The sequence below is a fragment of the Dama dama genome, chromosome 11 (genome assembly GCF_033118175.1).
Source record: "Dama dama isolate Ldn47 chromosome 11, ASM3311817v1, whole genome shotgun sequence".
NCBI lineage: Eukaryota > Metazoa > Chordata > Mammalia > Artiodactyla > Cervidae > Dama > Dama dama.
Window position 1 is genome coordinate 38,543,167 of NC_083691.1, and position 25,405 is coordinate 38,568,571.

Here is a 25,405-nt window from a genome sequence, read left to right on the forward strand (position 1 = left end):
CTTTATAAATATAATAATTTCTGGCTGATTTTGTGCTTTATTTGATGATCAGTGAGGCTTCAATATTTTTCTTCTGTGGCGATAGGAAAAATCTGACATGCATTTACATAAAAACTCTTTTAAGCAAGCTAAATTAGAACATTTTTCTCATTCTGAGACAATAAGCTTATATTCTCAACACTGCTGAAATAAACATTTAGACCCAAGATGGAGCTGCTTCTGCCTAGGGTGCCATGCCAGCAAACTCAAAGTTAAGGTAACTTTCAGGTCCCTGAACATGCTCTACCTGATCAGAGACACAGTGCGTCCAATCAGCCAGTCCCCACAGGCCATACCAACTCTGGGCTCCACATTTATTTCCTTGTTCCTTCTCACCCCAAACAAGGTTGACTGTGTAGCCCCAGCCAGTCAGATATTTTCTCTTTTTCTCTACCTTGTTCTTTATTCTTCAGCCTTTAACAGCTTCCTGTCTTCAACCCTATTTGCATTTCTCCAAATGGAGACTGCTTCATGAAGTGTTAGATAAAGTTAATTTGTATCATCCAAATTGTCTTCTTTAAATCATTTTTTAACAGCAGGAAATGTGTGTGTGAGGCTAAAAAAAACCCAATAGCTTATTCTTGCAAATCAAGATTGTTAAATAATAAACTGTTCATAATATTTTATCAATTTAGTTATGGCAATGATACAAAATGAATCTACCAGATCCTGTTTTCTGCCTAACTAAAAATTATAATGTGACAAGAAAGGGTATACAAATATATATCATGCTTCTACAATCTGGTTTCTAGGATCTTGTTGATTTGAAAAATTCACAATTTCTTCAATCAAAGTACTTTATCTGTTTTTTTCTTTTTTTCAGCTCCAAAATATTATTTTGCCATTTGGCTAAAAAGACAAGGACTAGCAATACTTGAGAAGCCATGACTAGCAACGGTGGAATCAGGCCATACCACAGAGAAAGGCTGAATTGGAGGAGAGAAGAGACTTGGCTTTGAGCTCACTAGCTTTCGTGTCTTAGGCAACTAATTTAACCTTTCTTAGTCTCCATTCCCTTATCTGTAAAACAATAGTCAGAGTAAGTGATAACATCTAACATTCTCTCTAAACTATAATTAAAATTAATGAGGGAAAAAAACTTAAGATTTTATCTTCAAGTAGAAACAAGGACACTTGAGCAGCTCAACAGCTGAAGAAGAAAAGCACAATGTACATACATATCAATATATTTAGATACAGACATGAAAGTTTTTGCTATTACATGTGAGTCACCGGCCTCTGAGTAATTTCTCTTGACTACTCCCTACTCTGTCCCCATTTTAAAGTGATTGATGAAATAAAGGGTGATGAAAGAAAGGCTGCAATTTTTTTACATCATTATTCTTAGCAAGGCTTTGCATTTTGTTTTTATCCTCCTAAAGAATAGGCATACTGCATTCTACTTCTGAAAAGGGTGTAGGACATCATGGCAGACAAATACTCTGTTTTAACAACCAGGGGGGGTGGGGAAAACAACTCTGATATATTGTTAAAATTTTATTTATGAGAGAATTGTGGGAACAATGAGAATTTTATATTATCTAAAATTCCAAAGAGAAAAAGTCCTTCTTAGGGGAACTGATAATAACTCGTGCTTCTCTTCCGAAGAGAGCTTTGACAATTCTTAGCACAGGCTAAGGATAAGATCTGGACCAAATGGAGGCACACTATTTGAGGAAAGAGAAACTAGTAGAGCTTATTATCATGGTCTCACGGGGTTGTCACCACAACAGTCTAGAAAGTCAGGGAATTTCAAACACAAGGCAGATTCTTCCCAAGAAATATTTGCTGAGAGGAGCTCTGAGAGGCTTAAGGTCTGAATTTGAATTTTGAAAAATGCAGAGTAAAATTTCTAACCCAGGTAGTATCTCAGAGACAAAATACCACTAGAAGGAAGAGATCTGTAACAAACACATAACTAGTCTCTAACCAACAATTACTAGGAAATGCAAGGGAATATAATGAATGACAATCTGGCAATGCAGTCAGCTAAATCCAGACTAAGGGATACTCCTCAAAACAAAAGTCAGCTTCCTTCAACATATGCATTGCAAGGAAAAGAGAAACCTATTGATTAAATAATTTAAGAAAAATGGCCATGTTTTGTCATAGATGGACCTTAACTGGATCCTAATATGGAGAAACAAAAGGGGGGGGGGGGAATGAGACTATAAGGAAACTGGGATACCTGACAGAATATCTAAGACAACTATGGATAAAATGGGATTAAAAAGATAACAATGATTTCAACATAATCTAGGAATAGGGATAAGATGGAAGGAAATGTGATATGTATGAAAAAATACTGACCATGACTTGATAATTATTGAAAATGAGTTACAGGTTCATGGGAACTTATTCTACACTCCCTCCGCCCGCCCCGACTTGTGTATACATATAAAAGCCTGCATTACAAAAGTTTTTTAAAAATGAAAAGGTCTATTATCATAGTGCCACAAATTTTGACATGAGCTGTGAAAGCTGTTTTGTTCCAAAAATCTAGATAGACAGACATAAATAAATTTGTTCTACAAGTAATCTCACTCAACACTGTTTCATCAGTCCTTGATATTTAATGATTCTTTGGGAAATATTTGTTGAATAAATGGGAGCAATGAATTAGTTACTTCAAGATTGTGTGTATGTGAGTGTGTGTATGTGTGTGTATGCGAGTGTGTGAAATTTCCCTGATTAGTAATGATACTGAGTAATTTTTCATGCTTATTCATTCTAGATGTTCTTTTCAGCAAAAAGTCTGTATATGTCACTAAGAGAAAAACAATAGCAATTTATAAGTCTACTTTCAGGATACAGAACAGTAGGATATAAGTCTGTTGTCAATTATGTCACTGTAACTATCTTTTTCTCACTCTGTGGCTTATTTTCACCCTCTTAATGGTGCCTATTGATGGAAAAAACCCTTAATTTTAATGCAGTAAATAACTTTTCCATTTTAATTATTGATTTTTTATTGAAATAGAGTGATTCAGTTATACATATATATATTTTTTCAATTCTTTTCCATTATAGGTTATTATAAGATACTGAATATAGTTACCTGTGCTACACAGTAAATTTCTGTTGTTAGCTACTACTTTTTATATCTTGTCTTAGAAAACAACTCCTACTTTGGGATTGTGAAATTATTCTCTTATATGTATCTTTAAAACTTTATTGTTTTCTTTCACATTTAGTTTTATGATCCATCTAGAATTCAGGTTTTGACTATGGTGTGAATTTTCTTTTTTTCGTTAAACACTTGTATCCCAATAAAATTAACTGAAAAAATTCACACTTTCCTCACTGCCTGCAATGACTCTTTTCATGAACATGTCACCTGTGTATGCAGAGGTTTGTTTTTGGGTTCTGCTCTGCTCTGGCCTTCTTACGTTATCTTTGAGCATATACTGACCCGTCTTAATTACAGTAGCTGTATAACAAGTTCTGCCAACTTTTTTTTTTTTTTAATTGGAAGCTAATTACTTTGCAATATTGTAGTGCTTTTTGCCATACATGGACATGGATCCGCCACGGATGTACATGTGTTCCCCATCCTGAACCCCCCTCCCACCTCCCTCCCCATCCCATCCCTCTGGGTCATCCCAGTGCACCAGCCCTGAGCGCCCTGCCTCATGCATCCAACCTGGGCTGTCTGCCAACTTTCTTATTTAATATCGTCTTGGCAATTTGGGGCCCTCTATCCATATAAATTTTAGAATCACATCATAAATTTCTATACAAAAACTTTTGTGATTTTGAATGTGTTTGCATACAAATCAATTTTGGGGGAAACTGTAATTTAAACAATATTGAATCTTCTAATTGTGAAAATTTCAGTCTTTATAATTAGGCTTTTCTAACAAATTGTTTCTTTCACATCTTTTATTAGATTTATTCCTAGGAACTTGATACTTTTTGATGCTATTATAGATAAAATCTTTCAAGTTTTTTTTTCACAATTGTTGACTGAAATATAAAAATATAATTCACCTTGGATACTGATATTTATATTGAACAATCTTGCTAAGAACTTATTAAGACTTACAATTCATTAGAGACTATTTTGCATTTTCTATCTCCATAATAAAACCATTTGTTGACAATTAAAGTCTTACTTCTCCTTTCCAATCCTTATTCATTTCCTTTTTTTGTCTCATTATACTATCTTGATCACTAGGAAAACATTGAATAATATTAGTAAGAAAAGGCATTCTTGTCTCATTTCTGTTATCAGAAAGAAAATGTTGAATATCTCACTTTTAAGTAGATATTTGCCATAAACTTTTTTATAGATAACCTTTTATTATATTAAAGACATTTCCTTCTGTTCCTACTTTAAAATGAATTATCATAAATGAATGGTCAGTTTTTTAAAATACCTATTGAAACAATTATATGATTTTATATAGATTTTTTAGTCTGATATGATTTTCTACTTAGTCTGATATGTAGTAAATTACATTACTTTTTAATATTAAACAAAGCAAGCATTTTGAATAAAACCAATTATTTAAATCACTTAATGAACCTTTTTGTTTTAATTTACATCTAAGATCAAAGGTAAATTTTCATTCTTATATTATTCTTGCTGAGTTTCTGTATCAAGTTGGGGAATATATTCTCTTCTACATTTTTTAGAATATTAGCATTCTGAATAAAAATTGAGTATTTCTTCTTTAAGTGTATGTGAAAGTGAAAGTGTTACTCCCTCATTCATGTCCAACTCTTTGCAACTCCATGGACTGCAGCCTGCCAGGCTTCTCTGTCCATGGAATCCTCCAGGAAAGAATACAGGAGTGGGTTGCCATTCCCTTCTCAGGGGTTCTTCCCAATCCAGGGATTAAACCCAAGTCTTCTGCATTGTAGGCTGATTCTTTACCATCTGAGCACCCAGGGTATTAGCCATTAGCCATTAAAGTCATATGGACTTAGAATTTCTTTAATGGAAGCCTGTTATTTTTATATACAATTTTTCTAATGTTACAGGATTATCCCACTTTCTTTCTTGTATCTTTTCTACAAGTTGTATTTTCTACAAATTTGGTCATTTCTCCTAAATTTTCATGTTTATTGATATAGTTGATGACAACATAGTCATTATTATCTGTAGGATGCTCTGCTGGAATGGAACACTTAATTTTCAAATGGTAAGGTACAGGCTTTTTGATTTTTCTTCCACCCTCAGAAACTTACTCTGCTTTCTTATTGAAAACAAAGTCACAGAAATAGTAACAATTTCAAAAAGGCCAGCGGGTTCAGTTACCTGTATTCAAAAATCACCTAAGAAAAATAGCTATCTAGAATTAAAGCTCTCCAAGAATGGAATCCTACTTCTTTCCTTGGTGGTTTCATTTATTTCAAGTTCATTCATTCATTAAACAAAGTTGCAGATAGAAAAGTACTTACTGTCAAGGAACTTACATGGCCTGGAGGAGAAGCCAATCCAGGAAAGAACCAAACAGAGCCTTGTGAGATAAATTCTACTCTGCATGACACAAATGAGCACAAGACACTATGGAAGGAGGGAGGAGTGGTACTGTTTTCTTTTAGGGGTGAGTTTCACATGGTCACAAGAATGGTGGAGTGGTAGGAGTTGAGGGAGCAGAGATAACATCCTGAAATGATTTATGTCAAACTAAGGCGTCGCTAGTAAAGCAAAGCTCAAAATTCTCCAAGCCAGGCTTCAGCAATGCGTGAACCGTGAACTTCCAGATATTCAAGCTAGTTTTAGAAAAGGCAGAGGAACCAAGATATCAAATTGCCAACATCCACTGGATCATAGAAAAAGCAAAGAGTTCCAGAAAAACATGTACTTCTGCTTTATTGACTATGCCAAAGCTTTTGACTGTGTGGATCACAATAAACTGTGGAAAATTCTGAAAGAGATGGGAATACCAGACCAGCTGACCTGGCTCCTGAGAAACCTTTATGCAGGTCAGGAAGCAACAGTTAGAACTGAACATGGAGCAACAGGCTGGTTCCAAATAGGAAAAGGAGTAGGTCAAGGCTGTATATTGTCACCCTGCTTATTTAACTTCTATGCAGAGTACATCATGAGAAACGCTGGGCTGGATGAAGCACAAGCTGGAATCAAGATTCCCAGGAGAAATATAAAAAACCTCAGGTATGCAGATGACACCATCCTTATGGCAGAAAGTGAAGAAGAACTAAAGAGCCTCTTGATGAAAGTGAAAGAGGAGAGTGAAAAAGTTGACTTAAAGCTCAACATTCAGAAAACTAAGATCACGGCATCTGGTCCCATCACTTCATGGCAAGTAGATGGGGAAACAGTGGCTGACTTTATTTTGGGGGGCTCCAAAATCACTGCAGATGGTGACTACAGCCATGAAATTAAAAGACGCTTACTCCTTGGAAGGAAAGTTATGACAAACCTAGACAGCATATTAAAAAGCAGAAACATTACTTTGCCAACAAAGGTCTGTCTAGTCAAGGCTATAGATTTTCCAGTGGTCATGTATGGATGTGAGAGTTGGACTATAAAGAAAGCTGAGCACCAAAAAATTGATGCTTTTGAATTGAGGTGTTGGAGAAGACTCTTGAGAGTCCCTTGGACTGCAAGGAGATCCAACCAGTCCATCCTGAAGGAGATCAGTCCTGGGTGTGCATTGGAAGGACTGATGCTGAAGCTGAAACTCCAATACTTTGGCCACCTCATGCGAAGAGTTGACTCATTGGAAAAGACCTGATGCTGGGAAAGATTGAGGGCAGAAGGAGAAGCAGATGACAGAGGATGAGATGGTTGGATGGCATCGCCGACTCAATGGACATGAGTTTGGATGAACTCTGGGAGTTGGTGATGGACAGGGAGGCCTGGCGTGCTGCAGTTCATGGGGTCGCAAAGAGTCAGACACGACTGAGCAACTGAACTGAATTGAAGGAGTCTGGATAACATGTATAATGGGGTAGCATTGACAGTTCTTAAATTACCTGATTTGCAGTGTTAGAATGTTAGGAAAAATTTCAGGCATTTCTAATGTTAATAATTTCAACAACCTAGAATTGTCTAAAAGAATCATCATAATCCTACCTAGTAATAAAATGAAAACCTATTAACTATAGAAGCTTAAAAAAAAGTTAAAGGCTTGAGATGAGAAGCTTGCCTGTAGTTTCTCCTGAGTAAGTTAACAAAAATTAAACAGAAAAGCAATGTAATCAAACATTTCAGGTGTACAAACCTATAACAAGATGCTCCATAGGGACATTCAGGCCGGTCATCAGCTTCATCTTGACACGTGATGTTTACACCTCCATAATCACTATCACCAGGGTGACTGAAATGTTGAAAATGGACAGGATTTTTCCTATGAGAGTGACAAACATACTGTCAGAAAAAATAATTAATAGGATATACTAGATTTCTAGATGAACTAGAAAAAATACTAGGATATAGAAGAAAATCAAACGATACACATCAGATTATTCCAGAACATGAACTAACACTACATTGTTAAAAATAAAACTCATGATAACTAGTCAGTGCAGAACTCTCATAGTAGCAAAATTAATTTCTGGTGACATGGGAAAGACCATGATTGTCAACAGACAAACTGCAAACAGTACTTTAAATAGGATATATATAAAAGACTATGTAGACTAATATATATGTAGGATAAAAATATTATAAGCATATATAGCTTTTAAGGGCTTTCCTGGTGGCTCAGATGCAAGAATCCACCTGCAATGCAGGAGCCCCATGTTCAATCCCTGGGTCAGGAAGATCCCCTGGAGAAGGCATTGGCAACCCACTCCAGTATTCTTGCTTGGAAAACTCCCAGGGACACAGGAGCCAGATGGGCTACATGCAAAGAGTAGGACATGACTGAGCGACTGAGAACATTTAATCTATTAGAAACTAAAAACGAGAAATTTTTAAAAAATACATTTACTTTAAAATAGCAGTAAACCCTTTACACATTATCATAAAAGGGAAATCTCAACATAAATACCTATCTTCCAAAAAAACATTGATGGAGACACTGTTTTATACTTCAGAAATTTCTATAATGTCTGGCTTATCAGAGGGCATTTGGATTCTCCTATCTGCTTCTGCATTCAATCATTAACACAAATCATAAGCCTCCGGGAAATTCTACTGCACACTGGTGAGTGAGAGAATCACCACAGAAAGGCATATACACAGGAAGCATTATTATGAAAATGGTTTTGGCCCAACAGTTTTCCTAAAAGCATCTTGGGGACCAGGCCCTCCAAGGGCCTCTGGACCATACTTTGAGAAGCAATGTTATAAAACAGTATGTTAGTTAAGAATCTGCCTACACATGTGGGAGACACGGGTTTGATCCCTTGGGTTGGGAATATTCTCTGGAGGAGGGCATGGCAACCCACTCAAGTATTCTTGCCGGGAGAATCCTATGGACAGGGGAGCCAGGCAGGCTGCAGTCTATGGGGTCACAAAGAGTAGGAATTGACTGAAGCGACTAATCACAGCACAGCACAGAATTTAGTGAAGCTAATTTATCAACATAAACTGGAAAAGTGGTTGGGACAAAAGAATGGAGATGTCTCAGAGGAAGAAACACTAGCAAAAATCTTCACATTAAAGAAATTATCAGAGATACTTCACTACAAAAGATAAAATATTGGAAGCTAAGGAAAACTTCAAAAAGTGTATGACAATTTTTCTTTTTATTTGTAGCACATCAGGCTCTTCTGTCCATGGGATTTCCATGGACAAGAATGTTGGAGTGGGTTGCCATTTCCTCCTCCAGGGGCTCTTCCCAACCCACGAATCAAACCCGAGTCTCCTGCTTGGCAGGAAGATTCTTTACAGTGAGCCACCTGGGAAGCCCCAACTAGCTCAGGCATAGAAATGATGCTTGTTCCATCTTTAATAAGTTATGTGAAGAGAATAAGACAAGTACTGTTCAAACTACTCTTGATACATTGTTTTTACAAAGAAATAAAACATCTTAGTGCCAAAAAAAAAAGTCTATTAGTTTTGTCTGTACTTGAATTAAAATGGAAATATGCACTTCTTTGAGAATGACTTTTTATGTTTATATTATTACTCCATACTGTTTCATGTAACAACAGTATACTTTTATTACTGTGCAATGTTCCATTGTATGATTTTTTGTCCATTCAACGAAGGTGCCAAGACCATTCTAAAAGGAAAGAATACTCTTTTTGACAAATGGTGCTGGGAAAACAGGATATTCACATGCAAAAGAATGAAGTTGGACCCTTCTCTCACACTATATACAGAACTAACTTAAAATGTATCCAAGACATAAATATATGACCTAAGATAGTAATACAAAACTTTTAGGAGAAAATCGGAGAAGGCTTCAAGACATTGGATTTGTCAAAGATATCCTGCCAAATGCAAAGGCAAGAAATGTAAAACTAGGCAAACTGGACTACATCAGAATTTAACTTTTCTTTGTATCTAAGGATGCATTTAATAAAATGAACAGGCAACCTACAGAATGGAAGAAAATATTCACAAGTCATGTACCTAACGAGTGGTCAATAATCAGAATATACACAAAACTCGTACCACTCAATGACCAAAAAAAAAACCTTGAATCACGAATGAGCAAAGGAATGTCTATAATCCAAAGAAATTTCTATTCAATACACAAATGAGCAATAAGTATAAGAAAAGATGCTCAAAGTCAGTAATCATTAGAGAAATGCAAATCAAAATCACAATGTATCATGCTTCATACCCATTAAAATGACCACCACCAAAAAAACAGAAAATAGCAAGTGTTGGTGAGAAAGTGTAACACTTTTTGAGTATTGTTGGCAGAAAATGTAACAAGTGTGGAGAAACTGTAATGCTTTGTGCATTGTTCACAGAAATATAAAATGGTATACCTGCTATGGAAGATGGTATGATGGTATCCCACAAAATTAAAATCGGAATTGATCCAGCAATTCAACTTCTGGATTTATATGCAAAAATAATTGAAAGTAGGATGTTAAAGAGTTATTTTCATACCAAAGTTCACAGCAGCATTATTCATAATAGCCAAGAAATGGAAGCACCCCAAATGTCCACTGAAAGATGAATGGATAAACAAAACAAGGTATATACATAAAATAGAATATGATTCAGCCTTAAAAAGAGGAGAAATTCTGACTCATGTTACAACACGGATAAACTCTGAGGACCTACATAAAGAGTTGTGTCTGACTCTTTGAGACTGTATAGACTCTTTGAGACTGTATAGTCCATGGAATTCTCTAGGCCAGAATACTGGAGTGGGTACCCTTTCCCTTCCCCAGGGGATCTTCTCAACCCAGGGATCGAACCCAGGTCTCCCACATTGCAGGTGGATTCTTTACCAGCTGAGCCACAAGGGAAGCCCAAGGATAATGGAGTGGGTAACCTATCCCTTCTCCAGCAAACATTCCCAACCCAGGAATTGAACTGGGGTCTCCTGCATTGCAGGTGGATTCTTTACCAACTGAGCTATTAGGGAAGCCCACATAAAGTTAAGACAGTCAAGAAATAACAAATATGGTATTCTTCCACTTAGGTATTGTTAACTATAGCCAAAATTTACTTGTTTTAATCCCTGACCACATCTGTACTATTTTCATGTATTTTAAACAAATACATTACATAACACAAAAGTTATTACTGCTTTATATAGTCATATTCAATTTTATTATGCTTCTATTTTCCCTCCTGAATGTCTATAACTTCCATACAGGGTCCCTCCCGCTTGGCAAATACTGAACTCCATTGTTGTTGCCTAAGCTCTATGAGACTGCTCAAAGCTCTGCCTGTTCTCTTAGCCCTCAGCATGAAACATTAAAAATTTGGCAAATACCACAAGGGAAAAAGAAGCCTTAAAGTGTGACTGCCTCTAATGTTCTCAAACATGGGTGTTCAGCTTTGCTAGTTGTTCGCAGGGGGAGGTTTGGTCCTCAGACACTGCACATGTACTAGAGATAAAAACCTTATTTTATATACTATTAACTCATAATTTTTATTATCTTATTCAGATAAAACTATAAGTATTAATTAAAGTATTAATTTATTACATGCTAATAACAGATGTTTCAATTTCTGCCCAATTTTTTTAAAAATCAGTTTACTAATGGAACCATATGCTATTAAACAAAAAAAACTATATGACCCCAGAAGAACAAAATCTTTCAAAACAAGTTTTTTGGAAACAAGAATTTCTACAAAATTAAATGCTGTTTTGTCGTTTTCAGTTTCACAAAGGATTGAAAGAAGATGTGACTGCTTTAGACAAGGCTGAACTTGATGTGTCTGTGATATAAACAGTGATTATCTGGATCTAAAATTTAGTACAGAAATCTCTGTTGGAGATACAGACTTGGGAGTTAATAGCATAATATCAAGGGATAGAATAAGACTTCTCTTGAGCAATAATTTTCTATTATGACAGAACATGTAAATAATTGGTGGTGGTGGTTTAGTCGCTAAGTTGTGTCCGACTCTTGTGATCCCATGGACTGCAGCCAGCCAGGTTCCTCTGTCCATGGGATTTTCCAGGCAAGAATACTGGAGTGGACTGCCATTTCCTTCTCCAGGGGATCTTCCTGACCCAGGAATCGAACCTGATCCTCCTGCATTGCAGGCAGATTCTTTACCAACTGACCTATGATATTAAATATCAGATCTAATAGCACACTTTAGAAACTGTATGAGGAAAAAAGTTGTGTAGGATAGAGACTGAGCAATGTAGGGAAGAACAGGCATATCAGAAAAGGATGAAAAAAGGAACTGAATGAGTCTTTCAGCAGGACAGAAGTGAGCAAACGGGAACAGCGCATCCAAAGGACATAACAACAGCCTGACAGCATGGTGCAGCTGAAGAATCACTGGCAGTTCAGGGCCTTCTGGACGCTGCTAAGAAATCCAGCCTTTAGACACTGAAGGATTCTGTATGAGAGAGTGATATTGTCAGATTTTTTTTCTCTCTTATTTTTTATCTTTGCTTTTATTTTCTCAGTCAGATCATTCAGGCAAGAATGAGGAAGAAATATGAACCTGAGGGAAAGTGTGGAGACTTGGGAGATTATTTACTAGCTCCAGAGGAATCATGGCATGAGCTGAAGCAGTGGCATTGAGGCTGGGAAAAAGATACATTTAACTGACTGCTATGATATACATGTATAACAAGAACTCAATTCAGTTTTTTTTCCCCTTTATTATATATATGAGCGTTCTGTCTTCAAGATTTCAGTTGCAAATATTTCATGGGTATTAATTATGTATATCAAAATGAGTGAAAAGGTAAAAAAATATTCATAAGTTATGACTGATTAACGTGTCATTGTCAAGTATGACTGAATTCATTATGATCTTGATAGAACATTAAATCATGTTTAACAAAGACAAATACCAGCTGAACACTGTCACGGACTGAACTGTGTCCTCCATCCTCAAACTTATATATTGAAGCCCTAACCCCTAGTGTGACTATATATGGAGGCAGGGCCTTTAAAGAGATAATTCAGATTAAGTAAATTCATAAGGGTAGGCCCTTTAACCCCAAAGGACTGATGTCCTTATAAGATGAGGAAGAGGCTCCAGGGATGTGCATGCACAGAGAAAGGCCATGTGAGGACACAGTGAGAAGGCACCACCTGTAAGCCAGTGAGAGAGACTGCCGGAGAACTCAGCGCCGACACCTTGATCACAGGTTTCTAGCCTCCTGAACTGTGGGGTAATAAATTTCTGCTATTTAAACCACCTAATCCGTGGTATTCAGTTATGGCAGGTCTACTGAACTGATACAAATACCAAACAGGATTTTTCAAAAATTCAAAATAACAGAAGGTTTATATACTTCCAGTTCACAAGTTTATCAATTATGGTCCATACGCGGGACTAAAGCCATCATAAATAAGACAAAATTGTGAATAAATGCATAAAGTATAATTGCTAAAATTGGTTATTCAAATATTAAAATGGCACTGCACTTCAAAGAGATACGATGAATGAGAAATTAACAGAATATGTGATATACAAATGCTATTGCATAGAAGATAAACTATACTAGAATGTACTCATAAGATATTTAGCTTGATAAGTTGCAATAGCAAAGAAAAACTTCTGAAATAGGGCTATGAAACATAGAGAAAACACAGTATAAACATACAGCGTAAAACTAATTCACAAAGTATGAAATTAGAAAATATGATACAATATAATCAAATGAATTAAGTAGAGGAGTAGCCAATCAATCCAGAAAATATATATTCAGTTGTTTTAGAAGGCATCATGGTGATTTAAAAGCATTTTTAGAAAAATATAAAAGAAAAGGCACAAGTATAATAAGATGCCTAACACAACTTAGAATTCTCTTGAGAGTTATACTGTATACATAAACTACTTATGAAGCTATCTTTCTAACACCTAAATAAGACATTAATAAACAGGTATTTAGGTCGGAGTGATTCTGTTTTCAAGTCTGTATTCCCCAGTTCAGATTCTTGTAGTAGTCAGCGTATCTACAATGAAACATTTAATTCCCCACTATATTTTAAAAGCCTCTAGAAGGATTTGCTAGAATGCATACTGAAAAAGTATAGACCAGCAGAAACACAATAAAGCTCCTAACCTTTAGGCCAATGGGTCTTATCAGTCTTTTAACACACTACAGCATATATTTACATGCTACATGCTATTGAAATAATGGAATTATATGCTACCTGTAATCTCGCTTTACCTGTAGCAGTTTGCCCCATACATGCAGGACGTTCTCTGGACCTTGTTTTCTTCAGAACCATGTGAAACTGAATCGGTTGCCTTCTGCACACATTCAGGACTGGGCAGATTAGAGCTGGATTCAGGATGAGATTTTTGAGGCTCGTCACAGAAAGACTTGCTCTGGGTACTGGAACAACTCTCAGAACAACTTCTTGCCATGCTGTCTTTATTTGAACTTCCCTTAGTGATGATCTTATGTTCAGAAACCTTACCAAGTGCCTCTACTGGGATTTTGCTTCTCTGTGGATTAGTATTAGTGTTATTTACCTCTGTGTTATGTAATGTGGCTGCAGAAAATGACTGTGGCATTTCCTATAAGACAAATCAGGAAATAAATCATAAGTAAAGCATGTTTCAAAGGAAATGTGTAAATTTAAGCATAAATGCATGAAACTGTAAGATTCGTGCAATATGTGTATTTTAAAATTTTAAGATCCATATTTTAAAGTTATTAAAAATATCATTGTTTGTGTCTCTAGTTTAATAACTTTGAAATAATCTGTTATTAGAAAAGGAATTTACAGCTATGTCAAACCTTTACAATCATGACAAGCATTCAGCGAAAAATAACCAGAAAAATACAAATGAAACATGAGAAAATCCAACACTTGCTCATTTGAATATAATCTTTCCCCCAAAACCTACATGGCTCTTAAATTTCCTGTTCAACAATGTGCCACACTCTTCTGCACTATTCTTTTAATTTCTTACAAGCTACTGTAATACTTTATTTCTACCCTCTATATCAAGATTTTTTCCCCTCAGCTGAATGATGAAAATGATCCTCCTTCACAGAAAAATTCACATGAAAACTATCTTATGACCAACTTAGAAAATAAGATTCCTTTGAAGTGGTATGAATAACAGTTTCAGTTTAACGAATTAAAGGTATTTTGAATCAAGTAAGTATTCTCATTAGCATTACAGAACCTTTTTAATATGTACTTACCACAAGTACAAAGAGTAAGCCTAGTCTTATCCTATTAAAAATAACCTCTTAATTACTTATACTTCTTGTGCAACGGAGACATTGCTCAGATAAACTCCAGTCCTCATGGTAAGGATGTGATGAAAACATATTAGAATGAAATTAGATGAAAACACACACAAATGTTCACCCCTGCGTATAATAAGAACTCATGTATGCTGGCTGTCTACTGGAAAAAGCTGGTTTTAATGTTATTTGATATCCAACAGCTGCAATTTCTTGAAGATATTATCAATATGACTTTTTTAGACTAATCCTTAGGTGTTTCCATAGTTTTTTCTTTTTTAAGAAATATAGTAGGCCAACTTTCAAATGTTATCTAAACTGACTAGAGACCTTGCAAAAAAAACCTAGATCAAATCACGGTTCTTGTATAGTAATAGATAACCAGGTGGGGCTGGCCCTCAGTTGATGGCATTCACACCACATCCTGCCGACATATACACTCTTTCCCCACAAGCTGCTCAAGTACACCTCAAGTACAATCTCATCTCCCTTTACTATAGGACCCCAACTAGTCAGGATCTGTAACTGTGGGGTGGAAACACAGCAATCCTGACCCACCTCCTTATCTGCAGTCCCCGACTGGCTCAACTCTCACCAATTTTCTTTTTCTCTGTTCAGGTAGTAATGGGATAAGTGAGCAAATCTTTACTGGCTAAGCAGGGCCAGTAAAACGTCAGTCTCTTGTTGCTGTTGGCATCTCAGAACTTCACAATAAATGCTCTTTGAGCACATCCCTTCTCTTGATTTTAGAAAGGGAGAAAATAACTTCTTCCACCAAACACAGCACTCTCCCAAATCTTACAACCTTCTTTTGTCTCAGTTCTCTAAGTATAAAGCCTGGAGGGGGGAGGGACAGTGAATTTTTCATCCCTTTCAAAAGGTCCCATAGTAAAAAGACTAGCTCTCACTGCTGAGGGCTCCTTTCAAATATGAGATGCTTACAGTTAGTACTTCTGCCCCGGGTGTTGGGCAGCAGCAACAGTTTGGGGACAAGAGGGGAAAATATCCCACTCCTGTCATATTTATTATAGGGGAAAAAAGGACACAGCTAGGGAAGCTTTAAATAAAGGAGAATACATTTATGAAACACTGTGCAGAGACTGAAAAGAATGAGGTAGATCTCTCTCTACATATATCCAAGGATTTTTTAAATTAAAATATATATACATTATACACACACACACACACACTATCTAGGTTGTAAAAAAACATTCCCTATCTATTTGATTACTTACCTATGTAAATCCAAATGAAAAGATTTAGAAGGGCATAAACCAATATATCAGTACTCAATGAGATGGAAGGAAAAGGCGAATCAAGATTTTCATTTTACTTTAACATGCGTCTGAATGCATTTTTGACAAGCATCTACTATATTACCATTTAAACAAAATGAAAAGCAATACAAATACAGAAGAAATACAATAAAAGATATGAACTATAAAGCATCATATTTCAACTCTCTCTACTTCTATGAAATGTAAAGAAGGATTTATTTTTTTTAATATTTTCACAAGGAATATGTTTAACATGTTAATTTATTCCAAAAGAGAAAGGAATAATAAAGTCACAGATATCAATACTATGGATCGGGGGTTATCAAATATTTTAAGAGGCATAAAAGCTGGAATTCATAATGTTCATTATGGAACTCCATGAAATATTGATATTCAGTAGGCCCTTGGCATTCAAGAATTTAACATTTGTGGTTTCAATTATTCATAAATGGTCCCAAAAATCCATTACATGCAGTAATTTGTAAGTTTGCTGAGACATAAATTCGTACTATGTCAGTTAAAAAGCTCATGAACCAGAGCAAGTCATTGAACTGGCAAATGAGAGAAGAGGAAAGATGGAGGGTTCTCTGTAATTGGAAGAAGTAGGGGAAGGCAGAGGGCTCCACATTTTATTTTATATCTGAGACCCACATGGCTTATATCCCAGATGACATGAAAATGTGAAGAATAAAGTGTAGGCGGCTAGAGATTCATGACAGAAGAGGCAGATCTCCTACACTCTCTATAAAAATACATGCTACAGACCTCAGGAACTGAGGAGCATGGAGCTGGTGGAAGGTGACCTTGGTGCTTGAAGTTGGCTAAAATGTACTATATTAAGGTTATTTGAGCAGGTAAAACAAAAAATCTGCCTGCCAATGCAAGAGACGTGGGTTCGATCCCTGGGTCGAGAAGATCCCTTGAAGAAGGAAATGGCAGTTCACTCCAGTAATCTTGCCTGGGAAATCCATGGACAGAGAAGCCTGGAGGGCCACAGTACAAGGGGTCACAAAAGAGTCAGACATGACTTAGTGACTGAACAACAAACTTAACAACAAGGCTATTAAAGTAGCCTGTTAAGTTCCTCAATAAGTCCTTCCTTATCTCCCAACTCTCTGAAGGTTTCTTTTTCTTTTTCCAGCTTGTGGGATCTTTAGCTCCCAGACCAGGGGTTGAACCTGGGCCCACAGCAGTGACAGCACTGAGTCTTAACCACTGAGTCTAGACCACCAGAGAATTCCCCATCTGAAGTTTTAATATACTTCAAAGGAGAGAATAAAGAATTTCCCCTAAAACAAGCTCAATGAAGCAATTTGCTATTGTCTCCAAGCTGCCCTTGGAAAGAATGTTTGTGCTAATAAACTATCTTAAAAGTCCTGCATCAATATATTAGCTCCCACATGTTAAGGAATAAAAAGTTCTCAACTCCAGCCTTAACTTCACTCTTGAACTTCAAACTCATTCACAGCATACATGAACCCTGAACTTCCAGATGTTCAAGCTGGATTTAGAAAAGGCAGAGGAACCAGAGATCAAATTGCCAACATCCGCTGGATCACTGAAAAAGCAAGAGTTCCTTGCTTTTATCTACTGCTGCTTTATTGACTACACCAAGGCCTTTGACTGTGTGGATCACAATAAACTGTGGAAAATTCTGAAAGAGATGGGAATACCAAGCCAGCTGACTTGCCTCCTGAGAAACCTTTATGCCGGTCAAGAAGCAACAATTAGAACTGGACATGTAACAACAGACTGGTTTCAAATAGGAAAAGGAGTAGGTCAGGGCTGTATATTGTCACCCTGCTTATTTAACTTCTATGCAGAGTACATCATGAGAAACACCGGGCTGGATGAAGCACAAACTGGAATCAAGATTGCCAGGAGAAATACCAATAACCTCAGATATGCAGATGACCACCCTTATGGCAGAAAGCGAAGAAGAACTAAAGAGCCTCTTGATGAAAGTGAAAGAGGAGAGTGAAAAAGTTGGCTTAAAGCTCAACATTCAGAAAACTAAGATCATGGCATCTGGTCCCATCACTTCATGGCAAATATATGGGGAAACAGTGGAAACAGTGACAGACTTTATTTTTGGGGGCTCCAAAATCACTGCAGATGGTGACTACAACCATGAAATTAAAAGACGCTTACTCCTTGGAAGAAAAATTATGACAAACCTAGACAGCATATTAAAAAGCAGAGATATTACTTTGCCAATAAAGGTCCATCTAGTCAAAACTATGGCTTTTCCAGTAGTCATGTATGGATGTGAGAATTGGACTATAAAGAAAGCTGAGTGCCGAAGAATTGATGCTTTTGAACTGTGGTGTTGGAGAAGCCTCTTGAGAGACCCTTGGACTGCAAGGAGATCCAACCAGTTAATCCTAAAGGAAATCAGTCCTGAATACTCATGGGAAAGATTGATGCTGAAGCTGAAATTCCAACACTTACGCCACCTGATGCAAAGAACTGAATCACTGGAAAAGACCCTGATGCTGGGAAAGATTGAAAGTGGGAGGAGAAGGGGACAATGGAAGATGAGATGGTTGGATGGCACCACCCACTCAACAGACATGAGTGAGTAAACCCGGGGAGTTGGTGATGGACAGAGAGGCCTAGCCTGCTGCAGTCCATGGGATCACAAAGAGTTGGACAAGACTGAATGACTGAACTGAAATAAACTGAGTCCCATCACTTCATGGCTAACAGATGGGGGGAAAGTGGAAACAGTGACACTAGTGACTAAACAACAGCTAGACATTTCTTCCTCAATATTCTATGCATCTCACACTCAAAATGTCAAATTCGAAATCCTCCCTCTGTATTCTGTACCACAGTTTTGGCCAACATAATCAACTCGTTTTCGCCAGAAGATGTGGATAAATTTCTTGGATGACTATCTTTCATTTCTTCTTTACTTTCCCCAGATCTACACAAGTGCTGCAGTGTGTTTCTTAAATATTTCTGTAATTCATGCCTATCATACTTAATATTAGTGCCTCAGTCAGATTCTCTTCATGACAGTGTCAATGACCTTATCCCTCTGTTTTTAATCTTATTCTCTAAAAATCTCTCCTTTGAAAAGCTGATAAGATTATCTCTGGCTGAAAATATTTCAAGGTCCTCCTTCAATGAGTTCGTTCACACTACCAGCTTCATCCTCATCTTGCCCTGCCGCCCAGCTCTGCACCAACAATGCTAAGAACAATGGTCCCCAGCATAGTCTTTGTACCCTCTCTGCTCTTATACCTGCTGCCTCATCTACCTGGGATGGATTCCTACGCCTGGTTCATGCCCACTGTCCTGAGGATTGGCTCAGGGTCACTTCTTTCAGGAACCCCTCCCTAGAAGCTGGTTTATGGGGTCCTCCTCAAGATTGCCATAAAAATCAATGTGTTGTCACTTTATTTTAGGATTGGAATCATGTGCCCCACAAGACTATTTGCTCCTCATCAACTATGTCTTTTTCAACTTTATGCATTTAACCCCACGTTCCAGCATACTGCCTTACATATAACAGAAAGACTGCTTAGGGTAATGATTATTAGAATGGTCTCTGAGCTCAATAAATGGTTGTGGGTAATTTTTCAGCCGTTGTTGTTAACATGTATTACTACTATTTGCTTAATGAATGCTTATTAAATGAATGAATAAATAGATGTTTCTGTGGGACTGATCAGAGACATGCTATAAATGGTACAACCCAAATAGCCAATCAGGAGCAAAGGATATAAGATTCCTTGTTGTAGTAAACCAACACTAAGGAGCTCTGGGGATACAGTCTTAATTAAGAGAGAGCTATGTAAATAAGAGTTATATTCTTTACCTCTCCTGTTATTTTGGTCAGTCAAGGCAAGAATCTAGTGTACTAAAGACAAATGAAGATACTCTTAAAATATCACCTCCCTCCCAGCTTTTAGGAATAAACAACCTATTTTTGGTAATGTTTCAAAGATTTTATTGTACATCTAGATCTTCTGATATTCCTGATAACTTAAGTTTTTTTCTTTCTGAACAACCTAGATTGCAGTTTTTATAGCTGGCAGAAAAGGCTTGACCTTTCTTAAAAGTTTCACTTGTGATTATCAAACTTTATGCGTTGCTTTAAATACAGTAAGATATGTATACTACAGATTTTCTTCTGGGGGGAAAAAAATTTCTCTTCTTAGGGAAAAAAGGCAGTTATATTGCTATTATAAAGAATCAATAAAAAGAAACCTCAATTAGATAGAAGATGAAGCCCTGTGATGATAGCAAAGCCCAACAAGAAGAAGACTCCTCTTCTTTCCTGGCAATGATTCAGCCAATAAAAGAGCCATGGACTCTTAGTTGGCTATAGTCCTGCCAACCTCCTTTTCCTCTCTCTATGGGTTCTCCTTCCCTTACAGTGAGGGAGCTTGCAGCAGAGGCTTGCCAAGGTTAAAGATCTCAAATTGCTGATCCCAAATAAACCCATCCTTACTGGAGAAATATCTGGAAGTCCATTTGTTTCAGGTCAACAGTTTGGTGGCCTATACAGGGATCAGAGAAGACCTTCAACAGCTCCAGGGCTGGTGAGCAAACAGGTGCAGCATCCACAATCAAGTCCACTGTAATCATTGCTTTTTCTCACAGATCCTGGAGTTTGAAGGTACATGTTTCTCCAGGATGTGAGCTCATACCCTCTTTGCATTTGAAGCTCTCTGAGCTTTGTTTGGAATCTATTTTGAGTTTTAATCTTCCAGGTTAAGGCCTTATTCTGCATGAGGGTACCCATTTGGCACTTTGGTCTGACTTTGAGATCAGACTGTTTCAACTGAGGTCAGCTAAGAAGCTTTTAGTTTGGCTTCTACAGGACCAAGTTATTTCTTTAGAACCAGCTGTTATTAGGCCTGCAAGTTGTTTGAGTTGCAAGCTGTTTGAATTGAGCTGTTTAAGTTGTAAATTGTTTAAGCTGCTTGAAAATTATTCTTTTATTATAGAAGAAAACCTCTGAGAAGTAAGATTCCAGTTACCTGAATATTTTGAGGTTACCTCACCCCCCACAATAGATACTTCAACTGATTCTCTGCTTAAAAACTAGTCCTTCTTTATGTGCATTTCCAACTAGATGGACAAACCTGACCAAAGGCAATTTAGAATATCAATGGCCATTGTGGGAAACTTTTGAAATCCCCAAATTTAATTCTCTTAAAGCCAAGATGGATTACAGTAGCTCAAAGTTTCCAGGACTGAATGGAATGACAATTTTGATTAGTATTTTGAAGCTTCCCAATGTTATCAGAAGTTTAAAATTGCCTCTCTGCAAAATAAGATTTTAAGATTAACTGAGGCATATGATTAAAGAAAAATAGACTGGTTTCTGAAGCTTCAGGCTTTTCTTCCTTAGCTTCTTTTTCTCAGGTTCCACATCTGGTGCCAACTTGCCTCTGCTTTAGTTCCTACGCCTTTGGCACAATCTTCCTCTTCTCTTCTACACTGTCGACACCTCCTCTCTACCCTCAATGACCTCACACTCATTCTCCTGCCAAACTTCTTATTTTCTCTGAAACGCTCCTTACTCTCTTCCTCTGAAACTGCCAGAACCTGTCCCTTTAAAATTAAGCCTTCTGAGAATCCAGATGTTAAACTCTTAGTTTCTTATATTCCTTCGACTAAAGCTGAACTGTGAGCCATAGTCAAAGACTTTTCCAAAGTAACAGAAGATCCTCATTGATTTGCAGAGGAATTTAATATAGTTATTCAAACTTATCAACCTGGTTTCTGACATATATCATCTAATTTTATACTTGTCAGTGAAGACTGGGCCCAGCACTGGATAAAAGCATCTAGTTGGGAAAATCTTGAAAGGTCTCTAGAATTACAGCTCAGAGACCAGACCACTAACTTATTATATGATCATGTGTGCATGCTCAGTCTTTTCCAACTCTTTGCAACTTCATGGACTATAGCTGGCCAGGCTCCTCCATCCATGGGGTTATTCTGGGGGGAATACTGGAGTAGGTTGCCATTTCCTACTCCAGGGGATCTTCCAGGCCCAGGTATCCAACCTGTGTTTCCTGTGGCTCCTGCACTGGCAGGTGGATTCTTTACTCTTGAGCCACCTGGGAAGTCGAGTATATGATCACACTTCAGTGATCATGAGGCAATTTCATCAGGTGATTTCTATGGCTTTCTCAAAGCCTGTTGATTGGAACAGAATTCAGGCCTGTACACAAAAAGCTGACGATCCTATTCATGACTATTACAATCAACTTCAGATTGTTTTAAAGGAAAATTCTACTCTTCTTTCAGATGTTTATTCCACCTGGGTATCTATTAACCCCATGTTTATTACTTAAACAAAAACTGAACTGGATTCTTTCTTTTCTAGTAAAAAGGACCAGGACAGAATGGGAAACTATCAGCTCCATATTTAGCTCATCTGGCAAGCCAGCTCACTCAAACTCTAGATGGATCACCCAAAAGGAAGACTATCTTCAAACCACCAACTAAAGACTCCAAACAAAACCAAAACCCTCCCTGTTTCTGCTATTATTGCGAAGAGCCAGGACATTCGAAAGAGACTGCTACAAATATACTGTTAAGTACTGCAGATGCCTTCAGTCCTCTAACCAGCCTTTCCAACATCTGCCCAATTCTCAATGACAGGACTCTGAGAAACAATAGGGCTCTTCCCAGTCTCCCCTCTCCGTCAACCTGGAAAAACATTTCTACAGATTGGGGACAAGTCTATTCTAGTCCTAACTGACCCTGAAGTCATACTCTCAGGGCTCAACACCACTACTATAGAGCAGTCCGAACACAGATCAACTAGTGGGATTTCTAACGAGCCTCAAGAGGTTCCTGTCTCTGAACCTATTCCCTTTCACTTCGGCCCTTTGAGAGATGCATACCCCTTTCTCCTTAGTTCCTTGGCCCCCAACTCATTTATTAGGCTGAGACTTCTTAATGAAGTGTCATGCTGGAATTTCTTTTTCCCAAAAAGGGGAAATAATTCTAGAATTTGACAGCAGTTATCAAAGTAATGAACCAGGTGAATGAAATGGTCCTTTGACATCTTTTATTTGGTTTGCCTCTGATAGTACTAGAGCTAATACTGATCTGGAAATACTCATCACTGGTCCCTAGTTACCACTCCCCTTATGGGTAAAATCTCCAGTTGATACCGGCAAAACTCACAGCACACATCCCAAGATTCAAATAGATCCCTCAAAAACCACTTAACCAGACTTAGTTAATATTCTGTAAGAAAAGAAAGCCCTGAAAGGCATAAAGACCATAAAAGAACATTACAAGGCTCAAGGGCTCACTAACCCTTACACCAGTCAGGTGAACAAAACCTAGGGGCGGAGGGTGGAGGTTCCTCCAGGATCTCTGAGCAGTAAACAACATTGTTATCCCTTGACACTGTTGTTCCTAATACCATAATTACTAACATCCATTCCAGTTGATCAGGCTGACCAATATCTTTCTGCCCTCACTTAGGAAGAAAAGCAATTTACCTGGACAGTAATGACTCAGGGTTTTGCTGAGAATCCTTATTTCTTACAAATACTAAAGGTTGATCTGGATTATGTAAGGTTCCCTAGAGGTTCTACTTTGTTGTAATATGTGTTTCATTTGCTTCTTTGCTCTCCTTCTCAAGCCTCCTCACAAAAAGACAGTATCCACTTGCCAAAGCTTTTAGGAACATAAGGTCATCAAAGAAAAATTACAGTTTACCCAAACCCAGGTTTGATATTCAGGGCATCTGATATCAGCATAAAAGTTTTAAGGAGATCCAGATACACTTCATGATATCCTAAGCTTCCCCAAACCCAAGACTACCCTGCTATATGCTAAGTCTTCTCGGGCTGGTTGGTTATTTCCAAAGCTGAATTTCAAATTTCTCTCTTATGGCCAAACCTATGTAGGCGTTACTAAACAGTAACAATCATGACTCAAACTTAAGGAAAGAACCAAACAACACAGCCTTTAAAGCCTTAAAGTTGCGTCTCATGAACCCATCTGCCTTTGAGAATCCCAATTATCAGATTCTCTTTTTTTCTTTCCTTTTTATATATGAAAAGGAAGAAAATGCCCTTGAAGTACTCACCCAAAACCAGGGGTCCACCATCAACCCACACTGCATTACAGCCAGGAACTGGACTCTGTGGCTCAGGGATACCCTGCTTTGCCTTAAAGCCATTATGGCTACTGCTCTTTCGGTTAAGACCACCAAGAAAATCACGGGATCCCCTTTAGCCATTTTTGTACATCATGCAGTAGAAGCCCTCCTGAATTCTCATCACAATTAATATTTCTCAATCAGGTGCCTTATGTCCTAAGAAGTAAGTCCTTTCATTAACTTCTCCTCACATAACTCCTTTATGCTGGACCTGCTCCTCTTCTCCCCTCTGCCACCAAAGAAGCCCCTAACTGACCACCACAGAGGACACTGACTGACCACCTCCTGACTCATAATGGTTTACAGGAAAGACCTCCGGGTAACACTGACTTCTCAAGGTTCACTGACATTCTTATTTAAAAGGTAACAATGGTAAAGACGCTAGGTATGCTTTGCCACTCCTTTTGATGTTGTTGAGGCAGCACCTTTACCTTTGGCTACTTTGGCCAAACAGGCGGAATTATACACTCTCATGTGGGCTTGTACTTAAGCCAAGGGCAAAGCGGCCAATATTTATACTGATGGTATACACTTTTACAATACTATATACAAATATAATAGTTATACACTACACAGCAGCTTATGATTTTGGAATCCTGTGAAGCAATGTGACTTCCTTACTTCCTGCTGAAATAAAATTTTAAGTGACTCTTATATTTACTGGATGTAATACTTTTATCTGCCACTTTAGGTATTACTAATATTCTGGGATATTCTACACTTGAGTCTCTGGAAACTAAGGGAAATAACTTTGATGACATTTCTGCAGGGAATGTTGCCAATAGCAAGGGGCCAATAGCAATGGGGCCAATAGCAGGCTGTTGGTCCAAAGAGAAATTTTCCCAAATGATAACTTTAAAAAAGAGACTAAAGAAGCCTAACAACTGGCTTCAGAAAAGGAAAAACAAGATTGGAAATTTAAAAATTGTTGGTTTGATAAAAGAGGAAGCTCTGGTTTAGACTAACAACCCAGTCCTCCTGGACACTCTAAAATTCCTATTCTTCAGCACTGTACATGCACTAAACCACTGGTCTACTGACAAAATGATAGCATTCATCAATCAATATTGATGTGCAAATATTAACAAGGCCATCAAAAACATCTACTTCACTTGTCCCACTTGTCTGAAATACAACCCAAGAAAGCTTGTTTATGATGTTCCCAGACAATTTAAACAGCCCAATGAACCATTCAAGGTCTC

At 37.5% G+C, this 25,405-nt stretch overlaps 1 protein-coding gene across 9 annotated transcripts in view; it reads right to left on the reverse strand.

Annotated features, from left to right (window-relative positions):
- Positions 1 to 25,405, reverse strand: part of APLF (aprataxin and PNKP like factor) — a 126,177-nt gene that overhangs the window by 54,478 nt on the left and 46,294 nt on the right. For 8 of the 9 annotated variants that reach the window (XM_061155156.1, XM_061155161.1, XM_061155158.1 and 5 more), the window contains 2 exons: positions 13,743 to 14,095; positions 7,236 to 7,361 (listed from right to left, as the gene is read on the reverse strand). In XM_061155156.1, coding sequence (XP_061011139.1) covers positions 7,236 to 7,361; positions 13,743 to 14,095 — 479 coding nt within the window. The remainder of the gene's footprint in view (positions 1 to 7,235; positions 7,362 to 13,742; positions 14,096 to 25,405) is intronic. The other variant, XM_061155154.1, reaches the window with a different exon arrangement.